At 45.1% G+C, this 22,167-nt stretch overlaps 1 protein-coding gene across 2 annotated transcripts in view; it reads right to left on the bottom strand.

Moving 5' to 3' along the window:
- Window positions 1-22,167, bottom strand: part of Trappc9 (trafficking protein particle complex 9) — a 461,796-nt gene that overhangs the window by 397,254 nt on the left and 42,375 nt on the right. For both annotated transcript variants that reach the window (XM_028773229.1, XM_028773230.1), the window contains 2 exons: window positions 20,898-21,114; window positions 8,484-8,627 (listed from right to left, as the gene is read on the bottom strand). In XM_028773229.1, coding sequence (XP_028629062.1) covers window positions 8,484-8,627; window positions 20,898-21,114 — 361 coding nt within the window. The remainder of the gene's footprint in view (window positions 1-8,483; window positions 8,628-20,897; window positions 21,115-22,167) is intronic.

Genomic DNA, 22,167 nt, shown 5'->3' with positions numbered 1-22,167 from the left:
GGAGAGGGAGGAGAGGGGAGGGGAGGGGGAGAGGGGGAGGGGGAGGGGGAGGGAGAGGGAGGAGAGGGGAGGGGGAGAGGGGGAGGGGGAGGGAGAGGGAGGAGAGGGAGGAGAGGGAGAAGAGAGGGAGAAGGAGAGGGAGAGGGAGGAAAGGGAGGAAAGGGAGAGAGAGAGGGAAGAGAGGGAGAAGAAGAGGGAGAGGGAGAAGGAGGAGAAGGAGAAGAAGAAAGGAAGAAAATAGGAAGGGAGGGAGGAAGGAAGAGAGGGAGGCAGGAAGAAAAAGAAAAACAAAGAAAAACAGACAAAGAAGAAATCCAGGTCAAAGGCACAAGAAATATTTTCAACAATATTAGAGAGAAGAACAAATCCCCAACCTAAAGAAAGACATGCCTATCAAAGTACAGGAAGCTTACAGAACACCAAGTAGACTGGACTAGAAAAGAAAGTCTCCTCGGCACACAATAATCAAAACTCTAAATGTACAGAACAAGAAAAAAAATATGGAAAGCCACAAGGGGGGAAGATCCTTTCTTGACTCTTTCTTGACTCTTTCTTGACCTCTAAGACTTACACCTGACTTCTCAACTGAGACTTTAAAAGCCAGAAGGGCCTGGAAAGTTGTCCTGTGGAGTCTATGAGACCATGGGTGCTAACAATACCCAGCAAATATATGGAGAAAATAAGACATCCTATGATAGAACCAAATTTAAGCAATATCTATCTACAAATCCAGTCCAAAAGAAGGTACCAGAAGGAATTCTAACCAAAAGAGTTCCATACCAAAAACAAAAAAAAATGATTAAATAATCCCAGACCAGCAAATCAAGAGGGAAACACACACACCACTACAGCCACAACAACAAAATAACAGGAATCAACAACAATATTATTGATATCTCTCAATATCAATGGTTTTGATTCTTCAATAAAAAGACACAGTAACAGAATGGATGGGAAAACAGGATCTATCTTTCTGCAGCATCCAAGAAACATACCTTTGGCCATGGATAGACATCACAACTCAGGGTAAAAGGAGAGAAAAAGATATTCCAAGCAAATAGACTGTCTTAGTTAGAGTTTTATTGTTCTGAATAGATACCATGACCATGGCAACTCTTATACAGGAAAGTATTTAACTGGGGTTTGCTTACAGTCCAAAGGTTTAGTTCATTATTGTCATGAGGGGAAACATGGTGACACACAGGCAGACATGGTGTTGGAGTGGTCGGTTAAAGTTCTACATCTGGATCCAAAGGCAGCAAAAAGAGAGTAACACTGGGTGCCACTAGCTTGTGCTTCTGAAACCTCATAGCTGACCCCCAGTGATACACATCTCCAAAATGGTCACACTCCCTAATACTGACACTCCCTATGGGCCTGTGGGGGACATTTTCATTCAAATCACCACACAGACCTAAGCAAGCTGGTGTGGCTCTTTTAATATCTAACAAAATAGACTTCAAGCCAAACCCAATCAAAAGGGATTGGGAAGGACACTACATATCATCAAAGGAAAATCCACCAAGAGGAAATTGCAAATTCCTTTTTTTTATAGCTCATTTTCCCCCAACACTATATTTCTGTAGATTATTTGGGAACTTCATACAATACACCCCATCATACTTGCTTTCCATTCCTCCCAGGTCCACCTTCCCACCCTCATGCCCTTTGTCTCAAAAGACAAAAAAAAAAAAAAAATCCAATTTGTGTTGCACATATACTCACTGAAGCATGGTCAAACTCCCAGTAGCCAGCCCATTAAAGAAAACTGCATCTTTCTCCCTGCCTCCCATCCTCCACCCTCACCAAACACCATCAACTGCGAAGAGCTACACCTCAACATCTTTATTTCTCTTTTTTTTATGGACTCTCTTTGATAGCTTCATGTCTGAACTTGTGGGGTTTTTTTCGGGGGGGTGGAGGGGAGTTGGCACAGACACCTTCAATGTCTCTCACTCTAAGTTATGAGTCTGCAATCATGGATACCATTGCAAAAGAAGCTTCCTTGCCCAAAGCAACAGGCAGCTGCACTGCCAGTACCCCAGGCACAAGCAACCATCATGTTTGTAGCCCACAGGTAATGCCACACCCCCCACGCTCACCTCCCCCAAGCAGGGTAAGCAGCTCAAGCAGCATCAGGGGCAGCTCCATGCTGATGGCATAGCCTGTTGGTCAAGCAGGGGCATAGTCCTAGTGGGCATAGATAGGGTAAAGTGCCCCAGTGGTGGCCTGAGCCTCCTGGCAGCATGGGGACCAGCTCTACTTGACAATAGCATGCTACTGTGTCCTGACATTGCAATTCTAACATCTATACACCAAGCACAAAGGTACCCAAGTTCATGAGTGAAACACCACTACAGCTTAAGAATGACATGCTAAGCTAACCTTCACACACTGACTGTGGGTTACTTCAATAGCATACTCCTGCCAATACACAGATCATCCAGACAAAGACTAAACAGAGAAATGCTGAAGATAACTGACATTATAAACCAAAAGAACTAACAGACATTTATGAAGTATTACAACCAAACACGAAAGCACATTTAGTCATTCAGCACCTCATGCAAGTTTCTGTAAAAATGAATATACTGAATACACATACTCACTCAGACACAATTCACACACAACAGATACAAGAAACATTGAAGTAACACCCCGTATCTTATCTGACCACTACAGATTAAAGCTAGATACACACACACACACACAAAACACAAAACTTGCAAACTAATGGAAATTGAGCAACTCACTGTTAATGAAAAATAAGTCAAGACCAAAATTAAGAAGGAAATTAATCTGAGTGGTGGTGGGAGGATCTCTATGAATTCAAAGCCAGCCTGGTCTACAGAGAGTTCCAAGACAACCAGAGCTGTTAGACACAGAGCAGTCCTGTCTCAAAAACAAAAAAAGAAGAAGGAATAAAGACTTTCTAGAATCAATGAAAATGAAAACACAACATGCTCAAACTTTTGGGACACAATGAAGGCAGTTCTAAGAGGCAAGTTCCTAACACCAATTGCCTACATAAAAAATACTGCAGAAATCTAATACTTTAATTTAACAGCACACCTAAAAGACCTAAAACAAAAGAAAGAAATCACATCTAAAAGGACTAGACAGGTAGAAATAATCAAACTCAGGGTTGAAATCAATAGAATAGAAAAAAATACAATCAATGAAATAAAGAGATGATTCTTTGAGAAAAATCAATAAGATTGACAACCTCTTATCGAAATTAAGTAAAAGTTGAAGACAGAATTTCCAAATTAACAAAACTATAGATGAAACTGCAAACATAACAGCAAATATCAGGGAAATCATAAGAACATACTAAAAACCTGTACTCTACCAAATTGAAAAATCTAAAAGAAATTAATCATTTTCTCAATAGATACCATTTAACAAAGCAATTTAAACAGATCTATAAGCCCTAGTAAAATAGAACCTGAAGCAAAAAAAAAGAATATGCCCAGGGCAACATAGTTTTAGCACAGAATTCTACCTGACTTTCAAGAAGAAGAATCGTTAACACCAATACTTCTCAAATAGTAACAGAGAGAACGTCGCCCAATTTATTTTACAAGGCCACAGTTACCCTGATACCCGAACCACAATAAAGACCCAACAAAGAAAGAGAATTATGAACCAATATCTCTTATGAACATAGATGTATGAATACTGAATAAAATACTTACAAAACAAATCCAAGAACACATCAAAAAAATCATCCGCCATGATCAAGAAGTCAGGGATCGCCGGGCGGTGGTGGCGCACGCCTTTAATCCCAGCACTTGGGAGGCAGAGGCAGGCGGATTTCTGAGTTCAAGGCCAGCCTGGTCTACAGAGTGAGTTCCAGGACAGCCAGGACTACACAGAGAAACCCTGTCTCGAAAAACCAAAAAAAAAAAAAAAAAAAAGTCAGGGATCAAAACCCCAGGAATGTCAGGATGGTTGAATATATAAATGAATAAATGTAATCCATGATATAAACAAACAAAAAAAGACTAAAAACATATGATCATCTCATTAGATGCAAGAAAGGCCTCTGACAAAAACCCAACAATCCTGCATGATAAGAGTCCTGGAGAGATTAGGGGTACCTGGGGTGGGGGGCATCCCTCAACATAATGAAGGCAGTTTACAGCAAGCCCAATGTTTTAGGGTTTTTATAGCTGCAACAAAACACCACAACCAAAAGGCAAGTTGGGGAGGAGAGGATTTACTCAGCTTACACTTCCATATTGTTGCTCATCCCTAAAAAACTCAGGATAGGAACTCAAACAGGGCAGGAATTTGGAGACAAGAACTGATGCAGAGGCCATGGAGGAGTGCTGCTTGCTGGCTTAATCAGCCTGCTTTCTTATAGAATCCCCAGCCAAAATGGGTTGGGCCCTCCCCATTGATTTCTAATTAAGAAAATGCCTTATAACTGGATAACATGGAGGCATTTCCTCAACTGAGGCTCCTTCCGCTCTGATGACTCTATCTTATGTTAAACTAACACAAAACCAGCCAGTAGAGCCAACATCAACTTAAATGGAGAGAAACTTGGAGCAATTCTGCTAAAATCATTAAGACAAAGTTGTCCACAAGGTTGTCCATACTATTCAACATAGTACTTGAAGTCAACTGCTGGAGATCTAGGGGATACAAACTGGGAAGGAAGAAGTTAATATATCTTTATTTGCAGATGATATGATAGTATACATAAGTGATGCTAAAAAAAAAAAAATCCCACTGGGAAATTCCTACAGCAGACAAACATAAAGTAGCTAGACACAAAATGAACTCACAGAAATTAGTATCCTTCCTATACAAATGACAGATTGAGAAAAACATCAGGGAAACAACACCTTTCACAATAGCCTCAAATAATATACACTGTCTTGGGCTAACTCTAACCAAGCTATTGAAAGACTCTATGATTTAAAAAAAAAAAAAACAGCAAAACAACTTTACTAAATTGAAGAAAGAAATTTAAGAACGTATCAGAAGATGAAAAAATATTCCCTACTCATGGATTGGTAGGATTAACAGTAAAAATGGCCATCCTTACCAAAAGCAATCTACATATTCAATGCCATTTTCATCAAAATTTCAATACAATTCTTCATGGATCTTAAAGGGGCAATATGCAACTTGATATGGAAACATACACATACATACACACACACACAAAGCAGACAGATACAAACATGTCTGAATAATAAAAGAACTCTGGAGGTATAATACCCCCAACCTCAGGTTATAATACAGAACTAGAGTAATGAAAACTGCATGATCTTGGCACTAACCAGACATGTCGCTAAACAGAATTGAACTGAAGACCCAGACATACATTCACACACCCGCAGACACCTCACTTTTGATAAAGAAGCCAGAAATACTCACTGGAAAAAAGACAGTATCTTCAACAAATGGTAGTAGTCAAACTAGATGCCTGCCTGTAGAAGAATCTACAAGGATCTATACTTATCACCCTGCACAAAACTCAACTCCAAAAAGGTCAAAGACCTCAGCATAAAACTAGCTACATTCAACTTGATAGAAGAGACATGGGGAATAGCCTCACATTCACTGGCACACGTGAAAAGACTTTCTCAACAGAACACCGTTAGCATAGGCAGTAAGATCAACAGTCAATGTGACCCCATGAAACTGAAAAGCTTATTAAGACAAAGGATATGTGGGAAAAGATTTTTACCAACTACACATCCAACAGAGGGCTAATATCCAAAATTTATTAGGAACTCAAAAAACTAGACATGAAGAAAATAAGCACTGGGCAATGGGTGCACACCTTTGCCTCTGACCCAGGAAGCAGAGGCAGGCAGATCTCTGAATCCAAGGTGAGACTTCCAGCATAGTCAGGGCTACACAGAGAAATCCTGTCTTGAAAAACAAAAAGAAAAAAAGAAAGAAAAAGGAAGAAGGAAGGAAGGAAGAAGGAACAGAGGGAGGAGAGGAGGGTGAGAAAAAGAGAGAAAGCCAGACAGAGAGGGAGAGGGAGTAAACAACCCAATTTTTAAAATGGGGTACATATCTAAACAGAGAATTCTCAAAAGAGGAAATTCAAATGGCCAAGAAACACATAAAGAAATGTTCAACATCCTTAGTTCATCAGAGAAATGCAAATTACTACTGTGAGATTTCATCATACACCCATTAGAATGTAAGAGACAACTCATGCTGGCAAGGATGGAGAGTAAGGGGACCATCTACCCGTCTGGTGCAAGTACGAACTTGTACAGCCACTATGGAAATCAGTGTGGTAGTTCCTTAGGAAGATGGAACTCAATCCACATTAAGACTCAGCTGTACCACTCTTCGGCATACTCCCAAGAGATGCTTCATCCTATCACAGAGTCACTTGCTCAACCATTATCATTGCTGCTCAAGTCATAATAGCCAGAAATCGAAAACTTACATGTCCCTCAACAGAAGAATGGATGAAGAAAATGTGGAATATTTATACAACAGAATATTACTCAGCCATTAAAAAAATGACACCAGGAATTTCACAAATAAACGGATAGAACTATTTAAAAAAATCACCCTGAGTGAAGAGGTATCCCAGAAAGATATATGTGGGATGTGTCCACTTATATGTAGATACTAGCTGTTAAGTCAATGATAACCAAGCTATAATCCAGTTAACGAACTCCAACCCCACAGCAGGGACACTATCCTATTCACTTACACCACAGCAGGGACACTACCCTGCACATACACACCTACATCACAGCAGGGACACTATCCTATTCACTTACACCACAGCAGAGACACTACCCTGCACATGCACACCTACATCACAGCAGAGACACTACCCTGCACATACACACCTATATCACAACAGAGACACTACCCTGCACATACACACTTACATCACAGCAGGGACACTACCCTGCACATACACACCTATATCACAGCAGGGACACTACCCTGCACATACACACTTACATCACAGCAGGGACACTATCCTGCACATACACACCTACATCACAGCAGGGACACTATCCTGCACATACACACCTACATCACAGCAGGGACACTATCCTGCACACCTACATCACAGCAGGGACACTATCCTGCACATACACACTTACATCACAGCAGGGACACTATCCTGCACATACACACCTACATCACAGCAGGGACACTATCCTGCACATACACACCTACATCACAACAGGGACACTATCCTGCACACCTACATCACAGCAGGGACACTATCCTGCACACCTACGCCACAGCAGGGACACTATCCTGCACACCTACGCCACAGCAGGGACACTATCCTGTACACCTACATCACAGCAGGGACACTATCCTGCACACCTACATCACAGCAGGGACACTATCCTGCACATACACACCTACATCACAGCAGGGACACTATCCTGCACACCTACGACACAGCAGGGACACTATCTTGCACACCTACATCACAGCAGAGGGTATCTTCCCAAGAAACCAGATGGGCCCCAGACCATCTGGGGCCAAGGATATAGGTGGAAAGGCAGGTCTGAAGGGGGAGTCACAGAGCCCTCTTCTGATGACTTGACTTTCAGGGCCGAGGGAACACCACAGTAAGCTGTCTCACAAGCTACAATGAGAATATACCTGGGCTGAATTACATAGAGGACAGCTGAACTCCAGAAATGAGGCAACACCCAGTATCAGTGAGAGAAGATACTTGGGGAGGTAGCTCATTAAAGGCAACTTGGGAAGGTAGACTGATACTGAGGCCCTAGAACAGCATGGCACCTTCGCCTGTGGTTCTGGAAGCCAGACAGAAGGCTCTGGGAGGCAGCAATGGCCAGAAGAGCACTTAGGGGCTGCCAACCTCTGCTTGTTCCCCTTCCATCTAGAGGACAGTTATAGGGATATCCAGGCAGTGAAAAACCACAGAGCTGTGATCTGAGGACGTGAATACAAGTCCCCACACATATACATGTTGGCACTCACATTTTACACAATGTTCCCCCAAGGACGAGGAACCTACTGTGGTTTGAATGCAAAACATATCTGTAGGCATTGAGTTGGGAGGATGTACACAACTCTACTTCCTGTCCTGTCTGTTTCCTGCACTGTGAGGATGTGTGGAGGTAAGGCCTGACGGCTATATCACCTACCACCATGTCTCCCCAGCCATGATGGACTGTATCCCCTCATACCATGAGCCAAAAAAAAAAAATCCTTCCTCCTTTAAGCTGCTTCATGTCAGGTATTTGGTCAGGAGACAACGTAACAAACACAGAACCTAGGCTGGAGGCTGAGAAGGGGAAGGACCTGTTAACAGAGGGATAACCAGAAGAAAACCCAAAGAGGAGGTGAGGGTAAGCAAGAGGGAACATGGGAAGAATGGCTAAGAGCAGAAACAGGTACCCACCACCAGCATGGAGCTGGAAATGAAGCCCTACCACATCCCAAGCCACACCCAAGGCTCCCTGGAAAGAAAAAGGTGCAAATTCACTCACCTTGGTCAGACAGGAAGTCCAGCATGGTCTGCAAAAGGAAGGATAGGTGCCTCACAGACAGTGCGGGGTTTCCCATCCTGCGGGAGGCATAGACCAGTTCATGCAGCAGACGCATCTGAACGGCAGCCCAGCCTCGGTGTGTGCCTGTGTTAAGGTCACAAAACAGGTACTCAAGGTCATGTGTGAAATGTGGCAGCTCACACACAACAACCTCAACTATCAACTCAAACAGACAAATCAACTACCACCACCACCACAACCCTTCCCCCACTGCTATCGGGCACCCCCCACCCCCCACCACCCCATCCCCAGGTATAGTGTTGCCAGAGAAGAACACTGTTCCCACATTAAGAATGTCTCTGCCTGGGGACAGAGCTCAGTGGTAGAACATTTGCCTAACATGGGCAAGGTCTCAGGCTCCAACCCCAGTAGAGAAAGAAAACTAAAACAGATAGCCTTACACTATACTTTCTCTCCTCTATGAAGACATGACTTCAAAGCATCCCACTAAAATAACCATGATACATTTCCAGGAAAAGATTGTTCCCAATGCATTTGAGTAATGGAGGGACATTTTCTCAAGAAGTGATGACCCTGGGTGAACTATCACGATCAACAATCAAGGAGATTACTCTGAAAGTCACACTGCATAGGAGAAGTAGAGAGATAAATACATAAGGAAGTCACCCAGGGACCTGAAGGCCCCCATTTCAAAAGGCCCAGCGCATTTGAAAGTAAAGGTAGGAAGATTGGTTATGCAGCCTACTTGAAAGTATTTCCTTAATGCAGAATCCTATGTATGAGTCTGGCTCCTTTTGGCAACAGTTACTAACTCAACAGATTTTTTTTCCACCCTAAAACCTTTCAGAAAGATGTGGACACAGGGGGTCCCTCATAATGTCATGAGACTCTAGGGGGCACAGGCAAGCTGGGGAAAATGTCTTTAAGTAGAGTCAGACATATTGCAGGTCTGTCATAGGAAGAGCTACCTGACAGCCTCTGTCAACCTCCCTAGGGACTGTTTCACTAGCAGATGGTCCACAGGGGGCCCGAATCACACTTACACACACACACACACACACACACACTACACACAAATGCCTGCACGCACACACCAGGAGTTCACACACTGGGATATAAGGACTCCCACATGAAGATTTTTTTTTTAATTATCATACATAGCAATAGACTTCTTGTGGTACTTTAAGGGGATTTTAATTTTGTTTTTAGATTTATTATGTGTATGTGTTTACCACGTGCATGTTGGGTGGCCACAGAGGTGAGAGAAGGGCATTCCATTCTCCAGAAACTGGACTTAGAGATGGTTTGAGTCCCTGCGTGGGCACTGGGAACCAAAACAGATCCTCTACAAGAGCAGCAAGCACTCCTAACTGCTGAGCCATCTCTCCTGCCCCCTTACGGCACGACGACCTATATGTTTGGTTCTGGTTAATCCTCTCTATCCTGCTCTTCTCCCTATCTCCCTGCCTGCCCTCTCCACTGTCCCAGCCTCAGTACCCCATTTTCCATGTCATGTATGTTCTGTTACCCTGCTATTTGAAAACCTCCTTTTCCCCTTACCTTGGCCTCTGTAGTTTCCTGAACTCTACCTACACTCCTGCATACGTACACATACGTAGTAATTAGAAGGCAGGGTCAACATATGAAAGAGAACACATGTGCTGTGTGTGTTCTCAGTTCCTTCATTTAATATTTTCTAATTCCATCCATTTTCTTGAAAATGGCATAATTGTATTATTCTTTCTGGCTGAACAGAATGAAACTGTGTGTGTGCTGCCTTGTCCTTATCTGTCATGAGGTGACGGGTATCTAGGCTGGTCTATATCCTTGATATTGTGACTAGAGCAGCCGTGAGCACAGATATGCAGGTAACTTCGTGCTAAGATATTTTACATATATGCCAGGAGTGACAAATCTGGGTTCTACGGTAGTTCCTTTTCCATTATTTTGAGAACGCATACTCACTGATTTCCATAGTGGCTACATCAATTTGCATCCCTACCAAAGAGTTCCTCTTTCCCCATACTGTCCCCAGCATTGCTGTCACCTCTCCTGATCGTCGTGACATGGAGTATCAAAGTGGTTTTGACTTGCACTGCCCTTCTGCATATGGATGTTGAACACTTTTCAACATATTTACTGGTCACTTGTGTTTCTTCTAGAAACCCTGCTCAGATTGTCAGCCTATTTCTGATTGGCTGCTTGGGTTTGCTGTTTAATTTTTGAATCTTACATATTCCAGATCTTAAGCCTTGTCTAAAGCATGCTGGCAAAGGTTTTCTCCCATTCTATAGACTGTCTCTTTACCCTGATGAAAATTTAGCTGGCTATACAGAAGCCTTTTAACTTCATGTTACCCATTTGCCAATTTGGGGGGTAACTCCCTTTGAGTTGGGGTTCTACACAAAGTTCTTGCTTATACCAATATCCTAACACATTTTTCCTGGATTCTGTTAGCAGTCTCAGTGACTCATTCTTTGGTATATTTGATCCACCATGAATTAATTTTTATGCAGAACAAGAGATGCAGCCCTAGCCTCATTCTTCTGAGGGTGGTCATCAAGTCTCCGAAAAATGACTTGTTGAGTGGGCTCCTTATCTCAGTGTGTGTGTTTGACACCTTTGTCAAAAAGTAGGTGTCTGTGGCTGAGTAGGTTTATTTCTGGGTCCTATATTATGCTCCATTGGTCTACATGTCCGTGTCTGTACAGCACCAAACTATCTCTGTCACTATGGCTCTGTAGTAGAATTTGAAGTTGGATACTGTAATGCCAGTATTCTTTTTCCTAGGATCACTTTGGCTGTCTTTTGTGTTCCTGTCTAAATTTTAAGGGTTTTTTTTTCTAGTTCTGTAAAGAATGTTATTGAAACTTTAATGGAAAACAGCACTATAGAGACTTTAATGTATACACTGAACTTGCCCTCTATACCCCAATGTGATCTCAACACTTGAAAGAAGGTCAGGCACTCAGAGCCTTAACACTCCCCCCAACACCCAACCCCCACCCCAGACTGTCACCAACCCAACTGGGGAGTCCCTGCTTAGCCAACACTCAGTTCATAAAAACACATAGAGGTAGACTCAGGCTCAAGCAAGACGGATGTTCGCTGGAAACCTCCAATAGCTCATAAGAGTTGCAGTTAGCACATACTTCCTGAGAACCTAATGCACTGACACATGAGAGGGTGTTAGGGGGAGAGTGGGGTGTACACTGTGTGTGGATAAGCCCACGGGGTAGGGAGCCAGATGCTGCTGAGGGCTGTGGGGGCAGTGGAGGGGAGATAATATGCCACATAAGCTAGGGCAGGCAGGGGAGGAAGTTGCAACAGGGAAATAATAGTCCTCCCTTGTCACAAAGCTGTGAGCAGCCCATTTAAAGTGCTTTAGCCATTTATCCTAACTTCTCAATAACTGCTAGCTGATAAATGCTAATATTATGACTCAATGAATGTAATGTGTTTAACACACAGCATCAGCCTCTGACTCTGTGGGGTGATTAATGATCCAGACTGATCCATTATTGCACTGAGCACAAACTCTCGATACACCAGCTCTCTACTGCTGTGGTTGTTGGGTAAAATTACCTTCTTGTATGTCAACACCCACCCCCCACTCCTGCATCAAAAGCCCCTGGACCTGAAGACTGTCTGGTGCTTATTATCATACCCCCAAAACAGAGGCTTGTATAGACTCAGGCACCCAGTCAATGTCAACTGACATATGGAACAAGAAACACACACTGCCTGCACTACCTGGCAAGCATGGACCACCGATTTATGCATCCTAACCTCTGCCAGTTTGCCTATGATACAACTCCTGGCCCCTTGCAGACCTTGTCTCCCACCACCTTATCCTGCACAGACATCAGCTGGTGACAGGCACAGCAGAGTCCCTGTAAAGCTCATGATTCTGTTTCTTTCTTCAATTCCTCATTGCCTTGGAAGTAACAATGTATCTTATTAATCCAAGAATCCTTAATGCCTGGCAAGAGGCCTGGAGCATGATGGGTACTTAACTAGCATGTGGGTCAAGATGAGAGCCTTTTGCCAGACAAATCCCCTTCTGTTTTAGATGTGCATATGCAAGTATGTGAGGATGAAGTGGCACGGCTCCAGGGATTTGCTGGGTGCTGGGCTCTCTTCTGCTGTTTTCTCTAGTCCCTGTATGTTTCATAATAACATATCAATTGAAAACCTGGAAGCCGACCGACCTAACACCCACACAAACACCTCCACAGTACATCCCAGGATGTGACATATCTTCCAGAAACTTCCTGGAATATACAGTGGTGACAACATCTTGCACCCGTAAGGAGAGTGGCGAATGAGACACAGCCCTGACATGTTTCCATCTGGTCAAAGGGGTTAGGAACCAAACACTACAATAGAAGAGAATTTTAAGAGGGTTAAGAGTCCATGTCATGACTAAGCTCGCCATACCTTCAAAAAGCCCCAATTCTCATTCATCTCAATCAAGAGCTCTTTCTCACGTAAGAAATCACTGACCATCACTGGATTATTTTTCCAAATGGGTAATGGTCCAGTTACTACCAGGAGCTCACATGAGTGAGACCCCCTGGGGGGCAGGACTTGCTCAACAGTGAGCCCTGTGCACATGGTGCCTCCTGCGTGGCCCTGAGTCCTCCTATAAAAACACTGGAGCTTTCGTAAAGACAGATTTGCAGTATTTGACTTGTGACAAAACTCTCTGTGATCCTGTCATCAAAGTACAACGATTCAGGATTTGACAGTTGCCATTCAGCAAATCAATTCCGTGGCTCTTTCAGAAAAGTTCCTCAATAACATTTACTCTCTCGCTCAGGAACAGGCTGAGCAAAACGCAAGATGGAGAAATCTTCTCACACAGCAGCACAAATAAGATTAAGATAGAAGATGTGGGTCCGTAAGCCAGCAAATACACAGAGCACATAAGCTGAGAGCATATGAGCTGGGTCGAGCCTCCACAGCAAGCCAGCGAGACCGCTCAGCTCACAAACAAGACAGAAGCCACTTCTGAACCTGAGAGATCTGACAACCTAGCCTTTATTCACAAGTACAGGGTTTTGGTAGATTTCCATTTAATTCTCCGAGAAACGTTTGAAGTGGAGATGAGGCTTAGAATGGTTTTTATTGTCTAGAAATGCAGCCAGCTGACATTTACCATTTTAACTCTATTGGTCCTCACTTCTTTCATGAAATAATGGCAAATGTTCCCTCCCAAAACAAAGGTCCAAGTGAAAAGGACAGAATCACCTAAAGCTTTCAAAATCAATGCATTCTGGAGACCTCAAGGGACAAATAGAGTAGCTGACCACAGCACTGTGATGCCTGCTTGCTGGGTCCAGCCCTTCATCACCAGTATTCACAGGGACACCCCCCAGCAGGATGCAGAAGACAAAGGGACTGGTACTGTGGATCTGGCAGGATGCTGGAGAGGTAGCTTTGAATAATCAGAGGAAGTGCTAGAGGAGGAAGGGCAGGCATTCAGGAGACAGAAAAATAAAGGAATTCCATCTAGGTGGAAGCAACATTGTTCTTGAACAAAACAGCATCCAGCTTTAGGGTGCCCAGGAGCCCAGGCAGGTGAGGACAAAGGGTGTGCATACATGGGAAAAGGAAGAGCTGCCAAAGACCTCAGACCGGTGTGTTCTCAGAGAGGCCCTGTATAGAAAGACACTTAAGACAACTCTAAGTGTGGCTTTGCACAAAGCCTGAGTGATTTTAGCCCGAAGCCAGCCCAGAGTAAAGTTCAAAGATGCCAAGGGAAATAACAGACCAGCCATTCCAGTCTCCTCTGGAGTCCCCTGAAAGCACAGCAGATGAAGGAAGGCCTTGCTCATGGGGCATGTCTCAACTTTTAAAATCACCTTCCCACTCTAAAGTAATCACTTGGTACTTCAAAAACTCTCCTTCCTCTTTCCAGGTTCTACACTTAGCACATCAAACCCCTCCAGCATGCAGCAAAGTCAGCCTGGACTCTCAGCTCCCTCTTTTCTCTTCTGCCAGTACCTCCAAGTCTCTGATTGTCCAGGCACCTCTGTTCTCATCTCCAATCAACACCATCAAGCCCACAGGGGGCCACACCAGTAATGGACTTCTGCACAGCTGGACGCTGGCCTCAGCGGCTCTTGATACACAGTCCATTTTCTTATGCTACTCTCATGCCATCCTGGAGACCGGTCAGACAACTTCACCTAACACTGACAGCATCCTAAGCACTGTCCTCAGCACTCTACAGAGGGCCTTCAACCCTCCCATCAGCCAGTGTCCCCAAGGTCCAGACACACAGAGAGCATGAGGTAACTTGGTCAAACTTATGCTGTGGGTAATGGCATCCCTGGCTTCCGTCCCTTCATATGTGTGATGCTCACAGTATCTCCCACTGTCAGAAACAGGTTAGTCACGTCAAAACTATGTTTAGTAACTATCGGAAACAGGTTAGTCACATCAAAGTATTTCCAAAAGGCCACTGCCTGCCTTGATGTGAGTCAGACAGGTGCCCCGAGCATGTGCAGCCACAGGCATGAGGCCTAGCAAGGCTGGATATGAGCCAGACTCACCCAGGCCTGAAGTGGGCAGAAGCCAGCCAAGCACAGCCCAGAGGCCCTGCACAGACCATCACTCTGCGGGCAGCTGCTCTAAATCCCACAGAAAGAACAGGAAATAGCACTTCAATGTGAACAGCTCCTTTTCTGTAATATCCAAAAAGGGCAATTTTTTTAACAACAACAAAAAAAAATCCCTGACTGCCATACTTAGCATAAAGCTACAGTAACTAAGGCAGTGTGGTTTTGGCAAATGGACAAACAAAACAATTGACAGAACGAAAAAGAGAATGCAGAAATACACCCACGTAAGTACAGTCAACACAGATCTGACAAAGGAGTACAGAGGCCCAGCAGAGCAAAGATGGGCCTCCCAGCAGACCAGCTGGAGACACGGGATGGCCACCTACTAGGCATTAAATCACAATGCTAACTGTGGACTTCACAAACAGGACACCAAAATGCACCTCCAATAGAACAAAGACCTCTCTAGAAGGTTCTAGAAGGTTTATAGAGCCTCTCTGGGTTCTATGAAACTTCCCCTACAAGGTGATAAGTGAAAACTGTGGGTGGCATTTGGTATAGGGATGGAAGTTTAGATACAGCTCCAAAGTCACTGTCCATGAGAAGAAGAGATGTTGAAGTAGATGCCATTAAACGTAAAAACTGCTGTTTTCCAGATCAGCTACCAAGGGAGTGAGAAAACAAGATGCATGCTGGGAGAAAATATTTGTCAAAGATATCACCAAAGGACTGTTCTGCATATGATGGAAGCAGAGAGATTTTTTTTTTTAAATGGGATCACCAGAGGAGACATTCCAACTGCATAGGAAGAAATGCTCAACATACTTGCTAGACAACTGTAAATTACAACAAGATTCCACCACACACATTAGTCCAGAACACTAACGGTACCAAATGCTGGCCAGGACACCAAGCAGTAGTAACTGTCACCCACTGCCTTTGGGAGTGAAAAATGGGACGGCTGCTTGGGAAGACAGTTCACCTATCACTTACAAAACTGCACAAACATGCACCATCTGACATAGCCACTGTGCTCTTGGACGTTGACTTGGGGGGTGAAACCCTGCATCCACACAGAATCCTCACGCTGGCTGTTTATGGCTGCTGTACTCATGAGAGTCCACCTCTTAGGCGACCAGGATATGTGAGGTGAGTACACACAAGCCTGATACCGTACCAAAGGAAGGAAAGTTGTGGAGGAGGTAAGAGGATGCGTGGCTGAGGGGCCTGGGGCGGACAGAGTGCAGGAGACCTTCAGGAGGGACAACTACTTCATGTGACTCGGTAATGACGGATCCATGTCACCAAACACTGGTCAAAACCCACAGACTATAAACACTGGTCAAAACCCACAGACTATGAGTGGCCCTGGCATGGGCTGTGGACTTGGGAGAAGGACAGGCTATACTAGGTCATCATTTGTAGCAGATTCTCTATAGATGAGGCCTGCTAGCTGGTGGGGAAGCCATGCTTCTGTGGACGAAGGGGATCCCAGAATTCTGCACTGCATGATCTATTTTTCTGTGGATCTGAAACTGCTTTCAAAAATAATGTGGCTTTTTTTTTTAAAGATTTACTTATTTTCATGTATGAAAGTGTTTGCCTGCATGTATGGATGTGCACCATATGTGTGCCTGGTGCCTGCAGAGGCTAGAGGGAGCATAGGATCCCCTAGAACCAAAGTTACAGACGGCTGGAGCCATCATGCAGATGCTAAATAAACCCAATTTATTTGGTCTTCTGCATGAGCACCAAGTGCTTTTAACTACTGAGACATCTCGTCAACCTCATGTCTATTTTTTTTTAATAAAACAAAATCATACAGAGGAAAGTGAATTGATGGAAAATAAAGTCTTATGTAGTCTGTACTTGTTTAAGAGGGGACAGGAGAAGGGCCAATGGGATGGCTTAGGGGGTGAGGAAGCCTGCTGCCAGGCATGATGACGTATGCATATGCCTGGGACCCACGGAGTGGGAGGAGAGAACTGGCTCCTGCAACCGACCTCTGACCTCCACATGCAAGCTGTGGCACGTACACACACACACACACACACACACACACACACACACACAACTAAATACATAATTATAATGTCTTTAATTAAGAAGACTCACTTTCAGAGCTGCTACTAGTGAAGGAGACATAAAAATAACCTACCCTTCCAGTGTAAAACTGCATACTAAACCATGGCAGGGGGCTCCAGGCAGCAGGAACCATTCCAGGCCACTCTGGTGTTACCATCCAGCAACTAGCTACACCTTTGCAAAGGCTCCAAGTCAGCCTGAAAACAGGACTGGATAGCTGGAGCTAGTGTTGGAGGCATGCTGCGGCTGGTCAGGCAACGTCCCAGTCATGCCGTCTGTCTGCAGTCCTGCTGCAAGGAGTACCGGCGTGTGCAGAGGATGGCATTTCCCTCACAGGCTTGCTTCTCCATATTTCTCCTCCAAAGAGGGGGAACTACTCTAAGCAGGTGCTGAGATGACTATAAAGAGGCCAGGAATTCAGGAATGGCTTGACCTAGTCACTGATCCCTGGACTCTGGGTGCTCCATCAGTGCATGCCTGTGCTCCCCAGAAAACCATACCGGCCCTTTACTACCTCACCGGCTTTCAGTTGGTTCCCACATAAGCGTCTCAAAAACATACCAGGCGGAAGGACCACAGCCGGGCTCACTTAGATTCTAAATTCTTCATCACACTCAGTCTGACCTTGGCTCCCAAAAGTCCTACAATTCCTTCCTCACTCACTATCACCCTCTCGTCCTTTCCTTCCTTCTCTTTCTGCTTTCCCCCAATGACCAATGCCCTGACCCAGGCCCAGCTGGCACCTAAGACTTCCTCCTTTCTTTCTCCACAGCCACCAGGGCTCCTGCAGGATCAACACAAAGCAGGAGCTTCCCCATCTTCCCAGTGTTAAAGGGACTCTCAAACATCTCCCCACTAACCACCGCCCCCAGATTCCCCTCCTGCCATTGATGTATTGTCCTTGCTCATGGAACAAGGGAGGAGAGCCTCTGGCATGACACCCGCCATCTTCTGAGTGCTAGAGAGCCGACTGGAGTGGAGGAGGGCAGCAGAGGGCAGATGGGAGATGACTGTGTGGAGCCCAGGGCAGCCTGCAATCATCACTCCATTTGCAAATTTTAAGCAGCTGGTGTCCCCAGGTTCCATGTGGCTTTCTGCCTAGAAAGTGCTCATGGTCTCAGCAGTGCTCTGGGACCTAAGTGAGGGCCTATGCAGCAGACTACTCGGACAATGGAGACAGCCCAAGAAGCATACAGAGAGCCACAGCGACCATAACAGCTTCGAGGGGAGCAGCCCATGAGGCTCCTGTGTTAGAAAGACAGATCAGCTCCAACACCCAGCATCAAGCACATCAGGCTAATGTCCACTCCCCCTAAGGGAGTTGAGCCATGAGATCTCGGCAGAGTGTAGCCCTTCTGGGAAGAGTCCCAGGTCCTCCTCTTGACTACTTGCACACAATCCTAACAGCTAAAAAGAAAAGCAAGGGACAGGAACCATCAAGATGGCTGAGCAGGCAAAGCATTGGCCTCAAGGCCTGACGACCTAAGTACCATCTCTGAAACAACGTGGCGGGAGAGACACAATTCCTCCAGCCTGCTCTCTGCCCTCTGCGTGCACATACAGTACTCACTGGCACATAATAAATAAATTCGTTAAAAGAATACATTTTTAAAGTCAAGGACAAAATCTACTTCAAAGAGTCACCACACAACAGTATGTTGTTGGGTTGAGGATTGAGAGTTCCAGGCCACCCTGAGCTAGTGAGTTCAAGGCTAGCCTGAGTTGCATCATGAGACCTTGTCTTAGAAAAGTTAAATCAATGAAAGATGCTGTCTGGAGTGAATCACAGTCACTGATAGTACTGAACACAGAGAAATGCCAAGGTATTTGGTTTTTAAAAATAACCCTCAGCAGGGGTGCAGGATGGAGGAGATCTGGCTAACAAGGTCACAGGAGAGACAAGATCTTCTGTGAGCCTAACATAAAAGGACACCAGCAGGTCACATGAATGGAAAGCAGCCCAGCAGACCTCAGCCTACCTACCTCACGCTATAACTACATGGAGGCAAGATGATGCCTTCTCTGAAGACGAATTCCAGGGTTCAGGTGTTCTGTTCCCATGGGACTTTGTAGGGACTGAGGTGAGAGGGGAAGAACAACACCTCCCTTCAAAAGCCTGCTACACACCTGAGCATGGCTGTCCCACCTGGCCACCAAGTGACCACTCACCCAGGCCAGACTCTCCTCAGCAGGCCATGGCCCCAGCCCCCTTCCATCTCCTTACCAATCTGAAGAGCCCCTGTCTTGTTGGGCCACAGCTTCTTTCCTCATCCAACCCTGGAACCCTGCTTACCTCCTAGGCAGCACCTTCTCCCCTCAGCAATAAAGACACCTTGACACCACCTTGAAGTACTGTACTGGGACAATGATGAATGGAAGCACATCTGGACCAGGACTGTCTAATGATACAGACCTCCTGCCCTGATTCTTCCTCCACTTAAATCTAAAGCCCATCTCCATTTACAAGAACTTGGGGCCACTGGGCCCTTGATCTGCTCCTTCTGTTCCTATTCTACAAGGAATAAAATTCTTGCCTGTGCTTGCCTCAAAGATAGGAGGGGTTGTCCTCTCAAAATTATTAGCTCTGAGTGTGTGTTCTGCCAAGGGTTTTGGTCAAGTGCAGCAAGTTTCCAACCTGGCCTCCCCACCACTTACTCTTTGTGGGGGGAGGGGCTCAGACAGAGACTGGCTGGCTTATTCTGACACAGGATCTCTGTAGCCCAGACTGGCCTCAAATTTATGCTCATCCTTCTCCCACCTTGGCCCCTTCAGGTGTTGGGCTTCCAGGTGGAGGCCACTATACCTGCCCCTCCCACCTACCCCTGCCCATGAAGTCCTATTGACTTGAGTGTGGCCTATGCTGCTTTCACACCTTGCCAGACAACAGAGACTGTAGGCCAAAAGGCCTTGAAGAGTTACCATCCTGCCCTTCGAAGAAAAGTGTGTCTCACCTTTCAACAGAGCAACTCCCTTCAAAAGATTCTGGTCTGCTGGGGATGGAGGTGTCAAAAGGAAGCACTGCTTGGGAAGGTCAGGTGTTAAAAGGTCTGAGGAGGGTGACATCTACACACTAGTCATGTGAAGGGGGAGGAGTGGGATTTGTGGTTGGAAATGGGAGCACTGGGGATCTGTCTGCATCCTAGTGGGATAACAGCACAGAGGACGACTCGGTTCTCTCTTATTGAACACTCACACCATCTCTAGCTCTGGGTCCCCATCTAAAGCAGTAACCAAGAGAAGGAATTTGTCTCTGATGAATTAGACTGTGGCCAAACTGAGCATTGTATTTGTCTATAGTTATTAGCCTTACAGCTATAATTTAATATTTATTACTACTGCAGAATCAGAATCTGCCACAAATCCTTAGCTATGTGTATATACATATATCCAAGTATATTTATTTTTGAAAGGCACATTGATTTTTGCTAACCTAACACACCTTCATAAGATAAGTAAAAACATCAGAGACTTAGAGCATTATGTTGATGACAGACCATGCTGATGGCTTCAAGGACAATTTCTGACCTCCACTAACAAAAATACAAAAACATAAGCCACAAGGTGGGCTCCAGGACTTCATGTCAAGACACCGCTGTTACGAGTGGCTGTGTAAGGCAGGGCTTGGCCACTTTTGAACCATGGTGCCCACCATAGTCTGCAACACTCAGCAGCTGCTAAAATGCACAAGCTAAATGGAAATAAAGCAACCTCCACCCCAGCCCCAGGTCATCATGGGTACCTTTGTTGAAGTCCTTGGGGTCTAGTGACAGACTGTAGCCAGGCAATGTCTCCAAAAGGAGCTTGTAACAGGCCCTCCAGCCAGGTTCTGCAATGCTTGGGGCCACACACTGCATGGCGGCCACTCGCTTGAAGAATGCTGACTTGCGGTGGAAGCCAATCAGCTCGTAGAGCTCAGACAGGATGCTGTAGCGCTGGATTTTCTCTTCTTCAGAAAGCTGAAGCGTAAAGAGAAAGCAAGAAGCTTTTGAAGAAACATCCAAAGGGAAAAAAAAGAAATACATCTGGAACCTCTTTCCATAAAGGAGAAGAGAGGCCGTTGTACCAACAATCCTGAGGCTCTAGGACCTCTGTGAACACCCCAAGACACCCACACACGACAGTGGCTTTAAGCACATCCAGCCTTTTGCTAAGATGGCCCAGATTCCCAGGCATGAGTTGGTTATCACACCACACGTACGACATCATTCATGAGAAGGAACAAGATTGCGTCATGCCTGGAGGATTGGGGAATGGACTTTGCTCAACTTCTCAGAGCATGACATGTGGAGCTATATGACAAGAAGATGACAATACCACCTAACTTAGACTTGAGACTGCATGGCTTATAGGATGTTTCCTTCCCCCAGTCCTAGTAGACCTCCCAATGGTGGTTGGCAATAACAACTCTGGTGGGTAAGCACCTAGTCTACGCCCACAAACCACAGGCTTTATTTAATCTGCTTGCATTCCAGAACTAGACCTACTCTCTTATAGACAAGGTCTTGTAGAGCAGTTTCCTCCAAGATTGAAACATTTCATCCTGCAGGAAAGCTTTAGGGTAGAAAGAAGATAAACAACTCAAAACAGTTTCAGGAAGTCCCTGAAACTGACTAGATTCATTAGGTTCTTCAATGTCAGACTAAACAATAAAGCTACTAAGAGTCACCTTAGACGAGACAATCTACAAAGAAGACTCAACCAGCCCAGCTGCCTGGAAGAGGTTTAAACCAACTGAATCACTTGGAAAGGACTCTCCAGCCTGCTGAGCTACCTGCAAGCTATGCAGCATGCTCCAGGTTCTAAGCTTTTGTGAGCTGTCACCCATGTTCGGGTGGGCTTTGGTGATGCAGCTGGTTTTGAGTAATTTCTGCTCCTGTAAGTAACCCCAGTAAAACTCATTGGTTCACCAAGTTAGACAATGGTGGTATCTGTACTTTGGTATTTTGATAGTTCCCTATCGGGGATGAGTAGCTGTGTGTTTTGTATCTCCCCAGGAAAATTTTTGTCAT

This window comes from Grammomys surdaster, unplaced genomic scaffold, assembly GCF_004785775.1.
Source record: "Grammomys surdaster isolate TR1022 unplaced genomic scaffold, NIH_TR_1.0 224, whole genome shotgun sequence".
In the NCBI taxonomy this organism is placed as follows: domain Eukaryota; kingdom Metazoa; phylum Chordata; class Mammalia; order Rodentia; family Muridae; genus Grammomys; species Grammomys surdaster.
The sequence above is the reverse complement of the archived record's forward strand: the minus strand, read 5'-3'. Positions and strand labels throughout refer to the sequence as shown.